Source organism: Mesoplodon mirus, assembly GCF_964341445.2.
Source record: "Mesoplodon mirus genome assembly, chromosome: 3".
NCBI classification, from domain to species: domain Eukaryota; kingdom Metazoa; phylum Chordata; class Mammalia; order Artiodactyla; family Ziphiidae; genus Mesoplodon; species Mesoplodon mirus.
Window position 1 is genome coordinate 109004188 of NC_138978.1, and position 19397 is coordinate 109023584.

The window sequence follows — 19397 nt, forward strand, 5'->3', positions numbered from 1 at the left end:
ATTTGAAATCTCCCATATTATCAGCTTTTCCAAGGTTGTTCATATGGTCAAGAACTCATGGGAGCTCACATTACTTTAGTTCATAGATCACTTTAGCTCTAAAGCACTACTACAAACTTAAACTTTAAAATTATAAATGATAGGACATATTTTTATTTACACTCATTTAACTGAAAACTTATTTATTTCTGCACAGCCCCATGCCAGTAAGGGAATTAGAAGTCATGTTTTTAGCTATTCCCTGGATGAAGGAAAATAGAAATGTGGGTCTCAGTTGACTGCCCCAAGCTGTCATGCTTATATTTGGTGCCAGCTGGTCACCTGTTGGCAGGGCCAGAAGAGAGCCCCAGGACTAAATCCATCCTTACCTTCTATATCCAGCTTCAAATAAAACATCTCCATCAGCACATCTTCTCCCTGTGCAAACCACTTCACTGAATATAAAACTTCTCTGCTTAAGTGATTTCTCGTTATCAGCTTGTATTTTGACATCCAACAAACTAAAACTAAATTTTTAGTCTGAAGCAATAACTTTCCATTATATGTTATTTCAAGAAGCACCCATCTCCTTGCAACAGAGCATGTATTTATCTCATAAACACATACACAGCTGAAAAGAGCAATGACAAAAATGAAAACATAAACACAAAATGACTCAGGTATCTTTGATCAAATATCTTTATTATCATCAGTTATATTTATTTTATGCCATAGACATTTTGCTCCTAAAATCTCATCTTCTTTCACTTACTTTGGTTCTTCATTTTATTCTCAATGGACCTGTCTCATATCTTGACCATGGGAAGAAGATGCTGAGGAAAAGGCAAGCTGGTTACCAGGATGCTGTAAGTGGCAATGACACATCATTAGGAACACCGTCATATAACAGACCAGGCCGAGAATACATCATTAAGAACCCAGACAGAAGATCATCATCTTCCATCATCATCTGAAATTAAAAAGCACCTCCAAAGGAACTGTTTACTGCTTTGTCTGCAAAAAGTGCTCTGAACACTAAACCAAAGAGACAAAACATCCTTTAGAGGATTGTTGGAGCACTTAAGGAGGTGTAAATTGTAATTAGCCATATGCTAGACTTTCACAGTCGAATAAGAAAGAAGGCTGATGGTGCAAGATCTCTGTGGCCCAGTTTTTCAGGTCAAAAGCGGAATGGCTGTTGAGTAAGGAATAATCCACAAAGGAAAGCTACAATGCTATTCCATTCTCTGGCTTCAAACACAACAGATGAGAAAGACTTCAGCACGTGTTTGCGATGGCAGTCATGTCGCTGAGTTATTAGGGAGGGAGGGCCCCTATTGAGCTAAAGTCCCAACCTTAAAATTGTGGATGTGGGGACACATTTACTCTGTTTACAAAGGAATCAGAGTGTAAATGTGTTACAAAGATAATATTGTTCTATATTAATATTTCCAGATAAGAAAAAAATGGTTCAGAGATGGGGCCTGTACCAGAGAGTGGAATCTGTTAGTAAAAACAAACAAACAAAACAAAAACAAAAAACAACTTACAAACTTTTGAGAACTTGGTTGTAGTTACTGCTGTGCTAACTAATTATGTGACTTGCTGTATGTCCCGGAATCATCTTAAACCTATTATCTAACCTCCCATAGCCTAAATTTAACATTTTTATAATGTGGGGGGGTGGGCTCTGTGATTTCTAAAAAATGGCATTCAAAGTATGTGTTTGTATGAGTGCACCCTCTCCAGTACCCTCATTGTCCTGAGGAAAAACCATTAACTTCGGGCTTCCTGGTGGCGCAGTGGTTAAGAATCCGCCTGCCAATGCAGTGGACACAGGTTCGAGCCCTGGTCGGGGAAGATCCCACACGATGTGGAGCAACTAAGCCTGTGCTCCACAGCTACTGAGCCTGTGCTCTAGAGCCCATGAGCCACAACTACTGAGCCTGCATGCCACAACTACTGAAGCCTGCACGCCTAGAGCCCGTGCTCCGCAACAAAAGAAGCCACTGCAATGAGAAGCTCGCGCACTGCAATGAAGAGTAGCTCCCGCTCGCCGCAACTAGAGAAAGACCACGCACAGTAATGAAGACCCAGTGCAGCCAAAAATAAATAAATAAAATAATTTTTTTTAAAAAACATTAACTTCATTGGGTTTGCACAAGGTCCTATGACAAAAAAAGGTGAAGGAAAATGAACGAAATACTGCCATTTGCAGCAACATGGATGGACCTAGAGATTATCATACTAAGAGAAAGACAAATACCATATGATATTGCTTATATGTGGAATCTAAAATATGACACAAATGAACTTATTTACAAAACAGAATAAGACTCACAGACATAGAAAACAAATGTATGGTTACCAAAGTAGAAAAGGAGTTGGGGAGGGATACATTAGGAATTTGGGATTAACAGATACACACTACTAAATATAAAACAGATAAACAACGACCTACTGTATAGCCCAGGGAACTATATTCAATATCTTGTAATAACCTATAGTGGAAAATAATCTGAAAAAGTATACGTATATATATACATATATATGTAAAACTAAATCATTTTGCTGTATACCTGAAACTAACATAAGATTGTAAATCAACTATAATTCAATTTAAAAATGTCTTTATTAAAAAAAGGTGAAAGAAGAATCTCAGGCCTGGTAGGAGGGGCAAATAAAACTGAGACTATTCAAAATCTTGCACTGAAACAGATAATTGACAGGAGGATTTGATTTGCTGTTTGGCTGAGAATAAGACACTCTTCTCATTCATATGAAAACCGATGAAGATGAGTTTATATCATTTAAGATGCAATATGATCTTCTGGCTCAAATAGCTGGATGCCAGTAAATTAAGGATTAACTTGGTTCTGAAAATCATGTGAATTTGTGCACTCATGTAACTTTCTATAGGGAAATTACAAGATCTGGCTAATTCTTCTTAAGGCAGATAAACATAGGGACAAGAGCCTTCATACTGAAGAAGACATAATGGATACCACCCTTCTTTCTAATCTACTTAGTCACATCATTATGTTTTAATTTGGAGCCCATTTCATGATCAGATAGTAGAGCAAGTGTGCAATTTCCAGAGTCGACAACTCCTCCTCCTCTTCCTCTTCCTTGCTCTCACCCCTACCACCCCATCCAGTACTGCAGCCAAGAAGAAAGCCTTCACTGGAAGGCAAGCGCCACTAGCGAGAGGAGAGGCTTTGCTGGTTTAACCCTGTATTCCTCACACCTAGGATAATATGCCCAGGACGCATTTGTTGAATGAATTCTCATACATAACGATTTCCAGAATGGTTTTGGGATTGGTGACTTCTCCTTTCTGAGACTGAGTAGTTCCAGTGGATCAAACTTGATTCTCTGAAATCTACTTTGGCTTCCTACTTTCTGAAGCTAGTGTAAATTGCTGGTTTTAATTTAGAAAGCCCAGTTGGGGTTAAGACTCTTGATATGCAGGTTATCATCATGTTTGCACAATACTTAACCAACTCAAGTGGTTCAGGCAATTCCAATAGCACCCAGATTTTAATCCTGGGGAACTTTGGGACATTTGGCAAATTTTTATCCATCCTACTGAATTATATCCTCAAATGACAGACGTCCATGAGTATGGCAAATTCATCATTTCAGTCTGTATTCCCTAGTTGTAAAACTTCCCTGCATAAGAAATAGCAGCAGCATAGCGGCAGTAACAGCAACAACCCTGACGTTTTCATTAAGTTGGGCACTCAGGAATGAATCTGTTGAATTAAATGAATGTCCCATCCTCGAAGCTCAGTGCCTCTTGGGACAGCATGTAAAACTGGACTCTTAGCAAGCAAAACACTCTATGATCTAAATTCAAACATAATTAATGGCTACTTTCCCTCATATTTCATCTCTTTCTGCTGTAACCTAAAAATAGAACTTTAGACCTAACTCTATTCATACTCTTTTATTGCTAAGGTTTGAGACGTGGAAATGGCCAATTCCTCCATATCAGATTTAGATCTAATTTAGTATATGCTTTCACCCACTTACAGACGGTTTTTGAACGATAGTTGTTGGTTTGGGAGGCCAGAACACAGAGGCACGTCCATCTCACCGCTAATTCCATTTTCCTTTTGCTTTTCCTCCCTTTGTCTTCTTGCTCCTTCCTCCCAGACATCTGTCCTCGAAATCTGGTTTCCTTGTGATCTGGTCACTCCCATCACATTTGCTGTGTTTATATCAGCTTAATGTTGACAGAGGTATTTGGACTTTGGCTGTCTTTATTAAGGCATGTTGCTGTGACATACTAAAAATAAAGAGTTATTTCAACATGAAGGTTTATGCAGAAGGAAAAATGTTCTTTAGATTTTTTAAAAAGACTAACTCTGGGTACATTTAGGCTGGTATACAACACTGATTTCCAAGAATTTGAAACAACACTTAACACACATGAATTCTATTATCCTGCATACCAAATTTCAGTAGCCTTCAGGGACACCAAATTACCAGTGAAGCAATAGGCATGACACTGTGGTTAGGTGTGGAGGTTTTACAATAAAAGAAAGAAGATGACAATAATTGAGTATATTTGCTTCAAGGCTTTATGTAATTTACCAGATAAAGTTAACCTTTCTTCCTCTCATATCCCAACAAGTGTATATTTGATAGACACACTATTTTAAACATTATTTTAATTGTTTATTATTAAAAAAACCCCATATGTTCATTACTTCTGAGTTACAAAAAGAAATACAGGTACTATAAAATTATAGTAGGAAAGGACTTAAGAAAAAGAAAAAAGAGTAAAGAATGGTCAGATGGGGAAAATATGCTCTCAAAATGGAACTCTTTGCTAAGAGCCACAGATGCAATACCTTGAGCCTCAGGAGAGCTTTAATTAGTCCTGCTCTTCCTTCAGCGCATGCTCAGAAGCTCTGGCATGGACTGTAAATGAGGGCAAGGAAATCCAGCAGGGGCCTGTGTGGGTTAAGGGGGGGAAGGGCAGGATCTTAAAGGGGCAACGACCATCTAAAAGAGCAATGGCTCTAGGCCCCACCATTCCTGTCTCAGCCCTTCAACCTACCACCACCAACCTACTCTACCTTCTGTGTTCCTTACCTCAGTTAATAGTACTACCTCCGGGCTTCCCTGGTGGTGCAGTGGTTAGGAATCCGCCTGCCAATGCAGGGGACACGGGTTCGAGCCCTGGTCCGGGAAGATCCCTCATGCCGCGGAGCAACTCAGCCTGTGCGCCACAACTACTGAGCCTGCGCTCTAGAGCCCGAGAGCCACAACTACAAAGGCCGCGTGACACAACTACTGAAGCCCGTGTGCCTAGAGCCCGTGCTCTGAAACTAGAGAAGCCACCGCAATGAGAAGCCCGCGCACCTCAACGAAGAGCAGCCCCCGCTCTCCGCAACTAGAGAAAGCCAAGACGCAGCAATGAAGACCCAGTGCAGCCAAAAATAAATAAATGAAATAAATAAATTTATTAAAAAAAAAAGTACTACCTCCATTTTCCCAGTTGTTGAAACCAGAAACATAGGAATCATTGCTTATTTCTCTCTCGTATGCTTCTGCAAAATGAATCACTGTCAATTTTTGCAGATTTTACCTTAAATTTGACTTCACTTCTCAATCCCTATTACCACTGTCCTGGTTTAAGCTCTCAGACCCTCACTGGGTCCTGCCTGGGCCCTTACAACAGTGTCTCAACTGGTGTTATGCGCGTTTTCCACTGCTGCCAAATCATCTTTTAAAAATCACACCGCTCAACCTGAAAAAACACTTCAGTGGTCCCCATCACCTGCAGGAAAAAGTTGAAGCTCCTTAGCACTGCATACCTGGCCTCTATCAATCCACAGACCTCATTTCTGAGGTATTTTCTGTTCTCACAATAACCAACTGCTTTTAGGATATATGTTCCAACACAATGTGAATTAACACGGACTATGTAGAAAAGTTTCTGACCCATTTAAAATACATAAACTTTTAGCAAGTAAGATGAAATAACCCAACTTCTACTTAACACTTAATTTATTAATTTAGCTATATATCATAAAATATGGATGTATAATTTTTTCACTCTCACACATCATAATATCAAAGGAAAATTTCAAAAGTTAAAAATATGACTCTCTTACCTATACAGAATGAACCCATGTCAATGATTTTATTTTAATTGATGAAGGAAGCAGTAGGATGATAAAGCTGCGTTCTATGAGCATTTGAAGAACTGGTTATTTCTAGGGAAAAAAAAGATTGCTAGATTATATATAAAACGAGTTAATGTTCTGCAGGGCAATGAAATAATAGATTATTATCTTTCATATTAAACATAATCATTTACATCTCTACCAAAAAGAAAATCTACAAATTTACATGTAACTGCACAGTATCTAGACTCTAATTCATAGCAAATAGCCAGGTCAAACACTGGTAAATTTTCCTACTGAATTAAATAATTAAATAATCCAGGGGGTGGGCTTGTTGAATAATGCTTCACGATTACATTGAAGGGACATACAGTCCTCTTCTTGCTTTCTGATTATTTCCAAGTGCAGGACAATTTTCCTTAACAGTGAAAGTTTTTTGTTAAAACACTTCACATTAGTCTTGTTCATCAGTTCTTTGGCATCACAGTAGTCACTTCTTGAGTCACCTAACAAAGCTTTTCAGAACATAACATTTTATGTCCTCCTATGTTTTCTCCGATAAAGCATTCTGAAATCTCGTGTAGTTTGAAAAGAGAATAAATATATTAAGTAACTATCAACATTGTAGAACAGTGTACAGTTATGTGGATGTTAAAACGTTGAGTAACTACTAAAATAATAATAATAACAACAATAATAATAACAATAATAGTGTAATGTGTAGCTCCCAAAAATAGAAGAAAGAAAGAAGGACCATATAAAAATGGCTTTAAGACTTCAATAGATGGCCAGGAAGTAAAAAGAAAGAAGATGGTAAACATAAAACACAAAATAGTAGAAATGATTCTAAATATATCAGTCACAATGAGCATAAGTGGGTTTAACTCACCTGTTAAAAGACAGAGACTACAAAATTGGATAGACAAATAAACCCTCCTTCCAAAAACATGTCTAGAATGTAACAAAGCTGAAAGGATGAAAACAAAGGGATTACAAGGAAAATAGCAACAACAAAAAACTGACACAGCAATGTTAACATTAGACAAAATAAAAATTAAGATAAAAAGCATTAAGAGAATAAAAAGGTATTTTATCACGATAAAAGGAATGATACAATTGGTACTTTCATAAACTTTCACAAATAAAAAGAGAGCTTGATAAAAACTCGAAAATGATAATCATTTTGTAAGATTTTAACGTGTTTACTAAAAACTGATACATCCAGCAAAGTAAAATTTAGTAGTAATACAGACTACTTTGATAAAATTAACAAGGTTGATCTAATTGATAAAGAACCTTGCACCCAAAAATATGGAGAGTATTTTCAAGACATTCAGTAACTTTTCTAAAATGACCACATACTAGGTCACAAGAAAATTCAGTTTCCAAGATTTAATATCATCTATGTTCACAAAGCATTTAAATTAGTAATCAACAATAAAAAGATGGTTAAAAAATAGCAACAACCTTTAATTGAAAACTTAAAAAAAATGAACAAATAGCTCCTTGGGTAGAGAGGATATTACAATGTCATGGAATATTTAAAACTAAAGACAATGTAAGTACCACATGACAAAACTTGTGGAATAGAGCAAAGTAGTACCTAGAGAGAAATGCATAGTCTTATGTATAATTATTCTTATAAAAGGAAAATTGAAAGCAAAAAGCTAAACTTTCAAGTCATGTAGGCAGTAAAAGAATTACATACTAGCAAAAATAAGTAAAGAAAGAAAATAGTTCATATATTCCATAAAATAGAAAACAAAGACATAAGGAAAGAAAAATCACAAAATAAAAACTGGTTTCTTAAAAAAATAATAAAGTAGACAAGCTTCTGGCAAGACTGATAAGAATGGGACAATAAAAATGAATAATATTCAGAATAAAAAATGGGGCCTAAATACAGCTAGAGCATGATTTTAAAAACCCCAAGAGAACAAGATGAACAAGTTTATTCCAAAAACAACAGAAAAACTAGATAAAATAGTGACACTTCTAGAAAAAAAACTAAAAGTAATTCAAGGACAAAAAGCCATAAAAATAAGTGACATAAATCTCTCTATGTCTCTATCTCTGTAATAAAGAGACTCCCCCTGCAAAACAAACCAAGTCCAGATGGTTTAAAGAAGAGTTTTTACTAAACACTTCCAACTCATTTTACTAAGCTACTATAATCTCACAGCCAAATCCAGACAAGAACAGTAACAAGAAAATTATAGACCTATTTCACTCTCTTAGACGTAAAAGCCTAGATAAAGCATTAGCTGGTTACCTCTTCTGTTCAATATTGTATTGGGTGCCGTGGCCTGGACGATGGAACACTATGCAGCTGTTAAAACCAATCTAAGGAGGTGGAGAAACGAGGAGGCTTAAGGCAAGTGACTAGCGTCCCTAGGTCCTGCTGCATCTTTCTCCATTTCCAGCCCTTCAAACTGCTGTTTATCCTTCAAACACTTTGGCAGCCATCACGTCCTGTCCCACAAATTAATCTTTCATCTTTTGTATTTCCTTCGTACCTCATGGATATTTCTATAATCAAATGTATCTCAGGGTTTTTCAAGAATTTGGTTGCCTGACCACATAGCTAGCACAGAGCAGGATGGAAAGAAATGTTGAACAGCACTCTTCTCCGAAGGATCTGGAACCCATTCCCACTTCCCGCATTTAACTGATTTGTACAAAAGGACAGATTATGCTAGTAGTCACCGGGTCTCCCAACAGTCATCGCCTGCCCCGCCCCAGAAGCAGCGGCTGTGGCTTAGACGCCGCTGCCCTTCCCGTATTTCTCCATCAGAGAGGATGACGACGCCCGAGCCCACTTCCCACTTCCTCTTTCCTCTCGGTTTAAGCGGCGCAGAAACCCATCCCTCTCAGAAAAAAATCTTTAACAGGAAGCCCAGAAGCCCGGGTACCTGGCATCCCGCCCCAGACCCAAAAGCCCGCGCGGGCGCGCGGGCGCGCGGGCGCGCGGGCCCCCGACCCCCGGCCCCTCCCGCGCAGACGCACCTCCCGCCGCCCCGCCCACGCCCCCACGCCGCGCCCGGCTCCTCGCTGGCGGGGCCGAGGCGGTGCCGGGCGCCGTGGAGCTCGCGCGCCGGGCAGGCCGGGGAGGGACGCGCCGGAGCGGGGGCGGCGGGAGGGCGGGTCGGGGCCGGGCTCCCGCTGGCTGCTAGGCCGGGGCCGAGCGGGCGGCCGGCCATGGAGGTGGAGGAGGCGTTCCAGGCGGTGGGCGAGATGGGCATCTACCAGATGTACTTGTGCTTCCTGCTGGCGGTGTTGCTGCAGGTGAGTCCGCGCCGTTCGTATGGCTCCCAAGTCCCCGCTTCCTGGCCGCCCGGGGAGAGGCGTACCTCCCTCCCCACTCCCCAGTGCCCGGCCCGGATGCCGAGCCTCTGCAAACCCCCAGGTGTGGCGAGCCTCTCCCGCCTCCACCTTCACCCCGCTCGAGGGCGGCGCTGGGGTAGGCGCCGCGCGTTGGCCTGGGCCCCGGAAAGCCAAGGTCGCCGGCCGGCCTGTCACCCCAAGCCTCGGATCCTCGTCCCTTAGGCGCCATGCTCCTCTCACCTCGAGTGGGGAAGGTACTTAAGCCAGCGAGCTGGTTAGTAAGAGATGAAAAATCCAGTTGTTACCTGGAATACGCTGTGAATAGGAAGGGAATTTTTAACCTGTGGCGCTGTCACTTTGGTATCTGGAACACAGAGAGGGCCCTGATCACCCGCTGACAAAAGGGCTGATTTAGAGGGCCTCCTTCCGCTCTGGTATCTACTTACCATCTTTTCCTGGATTTGAGGGGGCTTCCTATCCAGGGGCTTTCAATGCATAGGGTTTATTTCTTTCTGGTTTAAGTTCTTCTGGGTCATTCTGCCCAGAGTCCCCTTGGGTTGAGACTTTTTTAAGTCCATAGTGCCATCTACAACGTGTGGTGTAAAATGGAATCTCTTCTTCATTGTACAGAATTCTCAGAGACTGCTTTTTTTTTTCTCCTCCAGATTTTAAGCATTTTGATTTATTTAAAAAGGGATTGTTCATAGAAAACAATTACTTTGAACAGTGTACAGGACTGATGGAGAGTGGCTATGTCACAACATCAGACAGTACAGTCAGTATCTGCTGTATGGCTGGTCTCTGTAGACGCCCTTTGCTGTCCTCGCCGAGGGTGCCTTGTGTCTTGAGTTAGTCCACTCCTCTGGCCCTTAGGAATCATACGTCTCTTCACTGAATCGGTGTCCATAATCATAGTAATCAGCACCACTTTGGGCTGGGGCGCTATAGCTGTTCTAGGAATCATAACTCTGGTCATCATAAGCAGTGCCATATCCATCATCATAGTCATAATCTCCACAGGTGTCTTGTGTTGGGGGCGGTGGTGGAGGTCTGTACCCAGTTGGGGGGACTCCTCTTGCTCTGGGAGTGAGAAGTCCTCTTCTCCGACTTACTGGCCCTTGGGTGGAAAGGACTCCCCTGGAAGTCGGTGCCCCTCGCAGTAGCCCGGCTCCCATTGGCTGGGCTGTGACTCCTCCCCTTCCCCTGGTTATTGCTGGGGTTGGTACCCCTCTTGTACGCAAGGTAACAACTGGTACATCTGCATTTTCTGGACCACCATTCAAATATGTTAATTCCTGGAGCTGTGCTTGCTCAGGAATGAGGAACTTTTTGATTTCCTCCAGAGCATGTCCCATCCGGGCATAGGCTTCTGCTGGGGGTGGGGGGCAAACACTTCAGTCAGAACATGGGGATCATCACTCAGGTGGAAGTACTTTGCTTCTCCACTTTTCCTCAACTCTTCTTCTTTTGCCTTGTCTCTCATGGAGCCTTTTCCAAGGATGGACATTTTTGTCAAGGTTTCTTCTTGTAAACGCTTCAGAGAATTGCCACGTGGCCCCAAAAGTTTTCCCACAAAGTTGAACTTAGGGAACTGTTTTACAGGAGTTAAAACTTTCTGTCCCAGCCTAAAAATGTAGGTTCCATATGCTCAAGGTCACTACAAATACACTTCGCCACGCAAGTTCCTCCTCCTTTGCCAGCTTAAATGGCCCATTTGACGTCAATTACTTCTTTTATTCTAAAGGCATTTCATTCACAGATCCTTTATTAGTATCTGCCAGTCGGCCATTTTACTTATTCCTTCATTCAACGTATATTTAATGAGTGCCTACTATGTGCTTATCAGGGGCTATAATGTCAGATAAATCAAAGCCCCTTTCCTGTGAAGTTTACATTCTAGTGGGGGTGGGATGAAGCAGGCAGGCAGTTAAATAATTACAATTAACATATGATGATAGTTATTCTGAGGGAAGGACAGGGTGGGTGGTCATGGGTATAAGCACCAGTCCACCAGTTGCTTAAACCTTGCATAAATCAACTGCTCAACAGGAAAACTGGGAGGGTTGGAGGTGAGGGTTGACTAAGCGATTCTCTTTTCCATTAAAATGTTTGAAAGTTCAGTTGATTTCATAACCAGCCAGAAGAACCATTTAAATGATGCACTGACAGATGAAATTAGTTCTTTCTCTAGCAAAACAAGTTCTCAGTTCACAAATATATGATATTCTGAGGTTCCTTTAAGTGTGTTTTAGCTTTAAATGCACTTACCTGTGGGGAAAAAGTATTTGTGCTAAATCACAAAAGAGTATTTAATGCAGAGAGAATAGAATTGTGACCATGATGTCTGACGTTCATTTATAATATTTTCTCTTTGAGAAAATTCTTTTCCTATTTTAACCAAGAATTTCAGGAACATAACTCCCTCTCTGAGTAATCACCTACACGCTATCTCCTGTATCATTATGTTCTCACCTTCCTAGCCAGGTATCCACTGACCTTGAATAAGTTTGTCTTAAGTGGAGTGTGACACTAAAAAGGCCACCGTTCTGGGTTCAGGACCTGTTAAATTTCCATCATTTACTTTTTTTTTTTTTTTTTTTTTTTTTGCTGTATGTGGGCCTCTCACTGTTGTGGCCTCTCCCGTTGCGGAGCACAGGCTCAACGGCCATGGCTCACGGGACCAGCCGCTCACGGGACCAGCTGCTCCACGGCACGTGGGATCTTCCCGGACCGGGGCACGAACCCGTGTCCCCTGCATCGGCAGGTGGACTCTCAACCACTGCGCCACCAGGGAAGCCCTATCATTTACTTTTTGTTACGGTTGACCCAGTTGGTTAGAGTTTGGTCCCAAAGAGGTCTAAGCCCATGACCATGACTGTTCACTAAACCCTGCCTGACGTGTGGTCAGTATTCACCATAGAAGAACTAGCTCTTAGAGTGTTGGGAATGAGTGACTGACTTTATCTTGTAGGTGTGGGCTGAGGAGGTGCCCTGTAGCTGTGCGGATCCCAAAAGAGTAGATGCCCAGGTCCAAGCAGAAGTGAATTCTTTACAGCTGTTACCTGTTTGTGAGGACTCAGCTACCCCATTGAGATACGTAATCCAAATGATCCTATGGTCACCCAAAGCTCTCCTGGATATGAGAGTGGAGTTCCCCAAAGGCTGCTCTATCAAGTCTGTTGTTGGAGATGATTTAGACTAGGGGAGCTGGCCTGCAGAGTGCAAGTACTAGAGGGTTGTAACCTCTAGTACTCAGTTGTACACAGTTGTAACACGATGCTTTCATCATTCTTTTGGGGGTTGCTTCCTCTAACAGGAAGAAGTAAGAAGCCTTTTTCAGAGTTGGTTAGCTTGAACGGAAGGAGCTTGATGTTTGCTTTTTAAAACCAAAGCACTTGTCTACCAGTGCCCAGTGAGTGTACAGACCAATGGTATAGCAGCCCTGCCAGAGAGGGGGAGTCCTGCACATTGTAGATGGGACTGCCAGGGAGAGGGACCACCAGGGAGAGGGGCCTGCCTCAGCAGGAGCCTTATCTGCATCTGTGGTTTGGTGATGACCAACTCCAGCTGAGAAACACAAAACTAGAGGGACAGAGATGGAAACCTTACAGTTTCTTTTGTTTTCTTCCTTCTAGGATCATTATTATTTTTTAAATGATATTAACTCCCTTTACTTCAAACACATCCAAGTTCAAACTAAGAGGACAAAACCACATTACAAGCCAACTCTAAAGGTCTTTAGGTTAACTGTTTTCTTGGATTATAGATATCATCAGGTAGCTCCTCAAACGTCTCAATATTGTTTCCTTTGCCTAGGAGACCTACCTTCACTTGCCTTGCAGACACAATCTTTGGAATCTCCATAGTGGTCAACTTTCAGATATGTACAGAATAAATGCAGATTTTGTAGATTCCTCATCAGCATGATAAGATGCAAGTGACCTGATAATAGAGATACTTGGTTTTACAGTACCTAAGCAGAAAGCTAGAGGAGAAAAATTGCCTTCTGTAAAACTGGTTGTCCTATGAACAAGCAATAAGATTTATAATTTTGCAGTTAGAAAAATTCTTACCCACTCAAATATACATGCCCTCCTTTGGGTAAGAGTTATTTGTGGTATTTAAATATGAATAATTCTATTTACTTTATTACCATTTCTATTTTCCAATCATGATTCAAAGTTGACACCATTATCACTATTTTGTGTTTGTGTTTGTGTGTGCTTATTTGCCAGACTGTTTGGAGGAAGGTTTGAATACAATTCTTTGTTTCTTGATCCGTTTAGACATAAAGTGGAAATGGACCCTACTTCTTTGTTCTAAGTCAGAGACTCCGGCTCCTTCGTTTTCCTCAGGATCATGAATCATATGCTATGGTATAATTTGCACAGAATTTTAAAACATCCATTAACCAACAGGAACGTGTAACCTGTAATAAACATTCATTTCACCAGCAGAATTGTGATGCTGCTGTGAACCCCATCTTGAGATGCAGTACTCTGGTGTTTCGGAATGCATTATTTTTATGTAAACTCTTAATAAACGCAACCTTACTTTTCAGATCCTCGAACTACCAGTGCATTCATATCATCCACTCAATAATTATCTTTTCAGGGTGTTTTAGAAAATGGAATGACTGAACAGGTATTTTGCAGAAGAGGGAACTATAATAGTCAACACATGAAAAGATGTTTACCTTCAGTGGTCATCTGGGACAGGCATATTAAAATGACTATGAAATATCATTTCACACTTATTAGAATAGCAAACATTAAATAGTCTAACAGTACAAGTGTGATGAAAATGAGTAGGAAGTACCCCATTTACAGAACAATTTGGCACTGTCTAGTAAAATTACAGCCAGCATTGGACTCCTAGGTATATGTACGACAATATCCCTTGAACATGTGCATAAGCAGATATGTATAGGGTGTTTATTGCAGCACTGTTTGTAATGAGAAAAATTAGTAACCACCTAAAATGACTCTCAAAAAGGGACTGGGGACTTTCCTGGTGGTCAGGTGGTTAAGACTTTGCCTTCCAATGCAGGGGGTGTGGGTTTGATCCCTGGTCAGGGAGCTAAGATCCCACGTGCCTCTCTGCCAAAAAACCAAAACATAAAACGGAAGCAATATTGTAACAAATTCAATAAAGACTTTAAAAATGGTCCACGTCAAAAAAAATCTTTTCAAAAAAAGGACTAGATAATTAAAATCTGACATAAATTTTATAGAATATAACAGTTAAAATGAACAAACTAGGTCTACACACAGCCACATGGATGAATCTCTCTTTTTAAAAAAATTTTTATTTATTTATTTAAATTAATGAATTAATTTATTTTTGGCTGTGTTGGGTCTTCGTTTCTGCGTGAGGGCTTTCTCTAGTTGCGGCGAGCGGGGGCTACTCTTCGTTGCCGTGTGTGGGCTTCTCATTGCGGTGGCTTCTCTTGTTGTGGAGCGCAGGCTCTAGGCACACGGGCTTCAGCAGTTGGAGCACACAGGCTCAGTAGTTGTGGCTCTCGGGCTCTAGAGCGCAGGCTCAGTAGTTGTGGCACACGGGCTTAGTTGCTCCATGGCATGTGGGATCTTCCTAGACCAGGGGTCGAACCCGTGTCCCCCGCACTGGCAGGCGGATTCTTGTAGATCAAGAGGAAGATACATCTCTACCCTCTTCCCAGGGATATCCTCTCACTTTGTTCTTGATTCCGTATTACTCTATATCAGTTATTTCTGATCTTCTATCTTTCTGCATTCTCTGACCTCCCAAGGAGTGGCCTGCGTGGTAGATTTAGGTGGTCTATGGAAATGTTATTAAATAGCATTAACTCATAAAGTGAGAGGGTTATTCTCTTTTCAGTTCTTCTTTAATCCTTTTGTTTATCTAAGAAGAAAGTCTCATTTGGTGCTAGTATTTCTCAAAACATTTGCAAATATTTAACAAAGGGAATGAACCAGAATTAAGGAAAGTTCAGACTTTGGTGGGAGACATTACCTAGTTAGACTTGAATAACATTATTATGTTTTTATTGTACTTACTATTCATTTTCTTTTGAAACTTTTTAAAGTTATTAAACATTTCAAATGAAATACATAGAGTAATATCACAAACACACATGTACCTACTTCCAGGTTTAACAAATGCTGATATTTTGCCATGTTTGTTTAAGGTTGTGTCAGCATAGTTCAACCAGAGAAACAGGAGGCAGAACTTCTAGGCTGGAGATGTATGTGTTTGTATATATACATGTATCTGTATCTGTATATACGTACGTGATTATATATGTAATCGGTGAATAATTTATTATGAGGATTTGACCATATATAATTGTGAGAGCTAGTTCGGCAGTCCCTGTAAGGCTGTTGTCTCTGTGTCTGTTGTTGGAGCTTGAAGTCTGCAGGGAAGGCAGCCTGGAACACATCAGAATTGACTGGAATCTGTGTCATTCTCACTGCCTGCAACCTTGATGAAGCACATCTGTTTCATCATGGAACTAAACACACACTTGGCCCAGGAGTCAGAGCAGCCAAAGGAGGATCCAAGGGAGTGTAGATCAGTAGCAGGTCCAGCTGCTGTGTTGCAGCGACAAGGTGAGGCAGCAGAAACGTGACGGTGGATGTGAGGCGCAAGATCACCGGCCCCAAGACCTGCCCGAACATCTCTCTTGTGCCCCACCTTAAATAAAAATGTGCAGCTAACACTTAGTACTGTCGAAGAACATTGTAGTTTTAAAATTTTTATTTATTTAATTTATTTCTTTTTGGCTGCATTGGGTCTTCATTGCTGTGTGCGGGCTTTCTCTAGTTGCAGTGAGCGGGGGCTACTCTTCCTTGCGGTGCGCGGGCTTCTCATTGTGGTGGCTTTTCTTGTTGCAGGGCACGGGCTCCAGGCGAGCATGGGCTTCAGTAGTTGTGGCACATGGGTTCAGTAGCTGTGGCTCGCGGGCTCTAGAGCACAGGCTCAGTAGTTGTGGCTCACGGGCTCTACAGCGCAGGCTCCGTAGCTGCGGCTCACGGGCTTAGTTGCTCCGCAGCATGTGGGATCTTACCGGACCAGGGCTTGAACCCATGTCCCCTGCATTGGCAGGCAGATTCCTAACCAGTGAGCCACCAGGGAAGCCCCAGAACATTGTATTTTTATAGTTCCATCTGGCTGGTTATATTTGTATTGATATACAATTTTATTTCTCTGTAAATTTACTTAAGTTAAAAAATTTGAGTCAATTTAAAAGCAGGCCATTAAGTAAATAATAGAAAACAAGTGGGCACGTAACACTCTTGTAGGGCGTACTCACACGACTGAAGTTTGGGAAAAGCTGAGCCTGTCCAGTAATACTTCTTCAAAGAACACTAAAAATAGGTTCTTTACTCTCATGACTCTGATCAGACTCTTTCTTTGGCCTAAGAATTCCTTCCCTGATTTTTGTTTTGACTAAACCCCTAGCAGTCTTTCACTGCCTAGCTCAGGTGTCACATTTGCAACCTTTTCCTGATTCCCCGAGTTGGAATTCACATCTTCTTTCTTTGTTCTCTCATTAACTTCATTTCTACTCTGGGTAATAGAGCATTTGTCCAAATCTGCCTTGTATTTATAGCTCTGGACATATTTGTTGTCCTCACTTGAATGTATGTGCCTAAGAATGAAACAACTGTTTCTTACCCATTGTTATCACCCGAGGCTCAGAATACACTGTGTTGCAAAGTGTTGGTACTCACTAAAATTTTTTAAAAATTAAACTGAAATAACAGAAGGAAGGTGGTCAGGTGGTGGCATTCCCATTTTATTTGGGAGATTGAGAGGGAAACTGATGCAGGTCAAATAATGTGTCCAAGGTCTTAATTAGTGGTTAGAACCAAGATTAGGTCCCATAATTACTGGTTTTTAATCCATCATCATTTTCTTTGCCACACCATTATGCAAGGAATTAGTTAACCAAATATATTATAGCCTGTTATGTACACAGTAGTGTGTTGGGTTTCTTGAAAGGATATAGAAGTAGAAATTAGGGTTTTCTTTTCTTCAGGAGATGGCAAATCATTAGAAGAGAAAAATTTATATCTATACTGTTAAATAATGGTACAAAGTAATATTTCCCCAGTAAATAATACAGCCACTGAATGCTTTAGACATTAAGAAAGAGACATCAGCATGGTCCAGAGTGGTTTGTTGAAACTTCAGAAAGAGGGTTGAGCTTGAGCTGAACTTTGAAGGTTGGGTTAAGAGAGAAGTGGGTAGGCCGTTTCAGGTGGAAAAACATAACATTGGAGAAAGTATAGAAGAGGGAATAACCTAGACCCTTGTTACACGAAGTGTGGCCCAGACCATCAGCCTTGACCTCACCAGAGCTTGTTAGAAAAGCAGGATCTCAGGTCTCATCCCGGCCTGCAGAGTCACACTGCACGTTAAAGTTGGGAGGCGCTGATAGATGCTATTTGGATGGTGCTGTGCGATTTACTGTGTGATGTTGGCTAAAGAAATATCCCTTTGACCTTCAGATTAGGTTAGTTAGATATGAATGAACTAGATAAAGATGTACTGCCAGTGTCCAGTCTTACTGGAAGAAAACATGAAGTTTAAAAAGGTTTTGATTTGCTGGAAGTTTACTAGAGCTGAGATTCAGACTCAGGTGTACAGATCCCATATGCTTTTCACAGCACACAATGAAAAGTCCTGTTTGGGGAACTGAACAGGCTAGTACAGAAAGCCTGGATGCAGATAAGGTAGCCATCGGGGTCATGTGGTGGATATCTGGATGCTAGGACAGCTATCATTTATCCACTAGTATGTTTTGACCAGAAGAGTTTCACGAAGAATGTCTCAGGGAGACTGATCTGGTGGCATCATGTGGATAAATCAGAGTCAGGGAAGAAATGGGACTTAGAGACATCTGTTATTCAGGGCGTAATTAAATTTTTTAAACACAAGAAATAGTATCAGTAAGTCACTCCACAGATATTTATTGAATACCCACTTTGTGCTGGGCCCTGGGCATTTGGAGCTGCCTTCGTGATGTGGCCATACTCATGTAATGCTTTTGATTGAGTCAATTAGATAACTGAGTTCTAAGTGCATAAAATACTAACAGTGATGACAACAATAAAATCATCTTTGATCCCTCCCCCCAACTTTTTCTCTGAAAAAAGCTCTGGCCCCAAAGTTAGGTGGCTCCCAGTCTCATCCTGGCTTTGCCATTAGTGTTTTACGTACCCTTGAACGATTCACTTAATCACTCTGTGGCTCATCTTTCCCACTTACGACATAAACATCATATCTACCATGACTTCACAGCACAAGATATTGTGATGAGATAATTTATGGGAGACACTTTTGGTTTCCTGAGTATGTTAGTATAAAATTACTTTTAAAGCATTCACTTTTGAAACTTTAAAAATTTCAATCCCCCAGTGCATCTTAGTCACTTTTCTAATTATAATTACATTGAAGGGGAAAAAACAGTCTCGCCATCTGTGGCACTCGTTCTCCTTCCCTGGAGGTAGCACTAGAGAAGATAATGATTTATTTGAGATGTTGTTGGTCTCACTCCGAAGGAGAATGGATGGTGGTTTCTCATTGTGGCTTTAAGACCCATCTGCTGATGGGTGCAGTTCTCTAGACAGGGCTACGTAGTGAATGTGTGCACGGAGTCACAGCAGAGGGAAGAGTGGGAGAGTGTTTGTACTCTGGAGGAAGAAGCAAGATGAGAGCTCTGTGACATTGTTGCAGACGAAGAAGGCAAACCGAGGAAAACCGCCCCATATGCCTTGTATAGGTGGTGCATCCCCTTGACTAGCTAAGGGCTAAACCATCTTTGACTTCATAGGACCATGTTACCCATGTATGTGGCTCTGGTTTAAAGTACCTAACAGTAATCTGTATGCAGAGCTTAAGCGTCTCCTCTTTTACCTAATCCTCATGATGTCCCTTTCACCTTTCATAGTTAGCATGTATCATAGA

The 19397-nt window shown here is 41.2% G+C and overlaps 1 protein-coding gene, 1 long non-coding RNA gene and 1 pseudogene across 8 annotated transcripts in view; 1 reads left to right on the forward strand and 2 right to left on the reverse strand.

Annotated features, from left to right (window-relative positions):
• Positions 1 to 662: 662 nt before the first annotated feature.
• Positions 663 to 6180, reverse strand: LOC309800307. Its single transcript, XR_014293438.1, has 2 exons — positions 6108 to 6180; positions 663 to 843 (listed from the first exon to the last, which is right to left on the reverse strand). It is a non-coding gene; the product is annotated as an uncharacterized lncRNA (long non-coding RNA).
• Positions 6181 to 9239: 3059 nt separating this feature from the next.
• The window catches only part of SLC22A15 (solute carrier family 22 member 15), a 79606-nt gene continuing 69448 nt past the window's right edge, over positions 9240 to 19397 (forward strand). For all 6 annotated transcript variants that reach the window (XR_014293493.1, XM_082614951.1, XM_082614949.1 and 3 more), the window contains exon 1: positions 9240 to 9404. Coding sequence is in view for 5 of the 6 variants with exons in the window: in XM_082614951.1 (XP_082471077.1) it covers positions 9318 to 9404 (87 nt within the window). In the remaining variant the exon portion in view is untranslated. The remainder of the gene's footprint in view (positions 9405 to 19397) is intronic.
• On the reverse strand, positions 10182 to 16102 carry LOC309800794 (KH domain-containing, RNA-binding, signal transduction-associated protein 3-like; annotated as a pseudogene). Its single transcript has 3 exons — positions 15949 to 16102; positions 11712 to 11733; positions 10182 to 11068 (listed from the first exon to the last, which is right to left on the reverse strand). The product of its transcript is annotated as a KH domain-containing, RNA-binding, signal transduction-associated protein 3-like (transcript).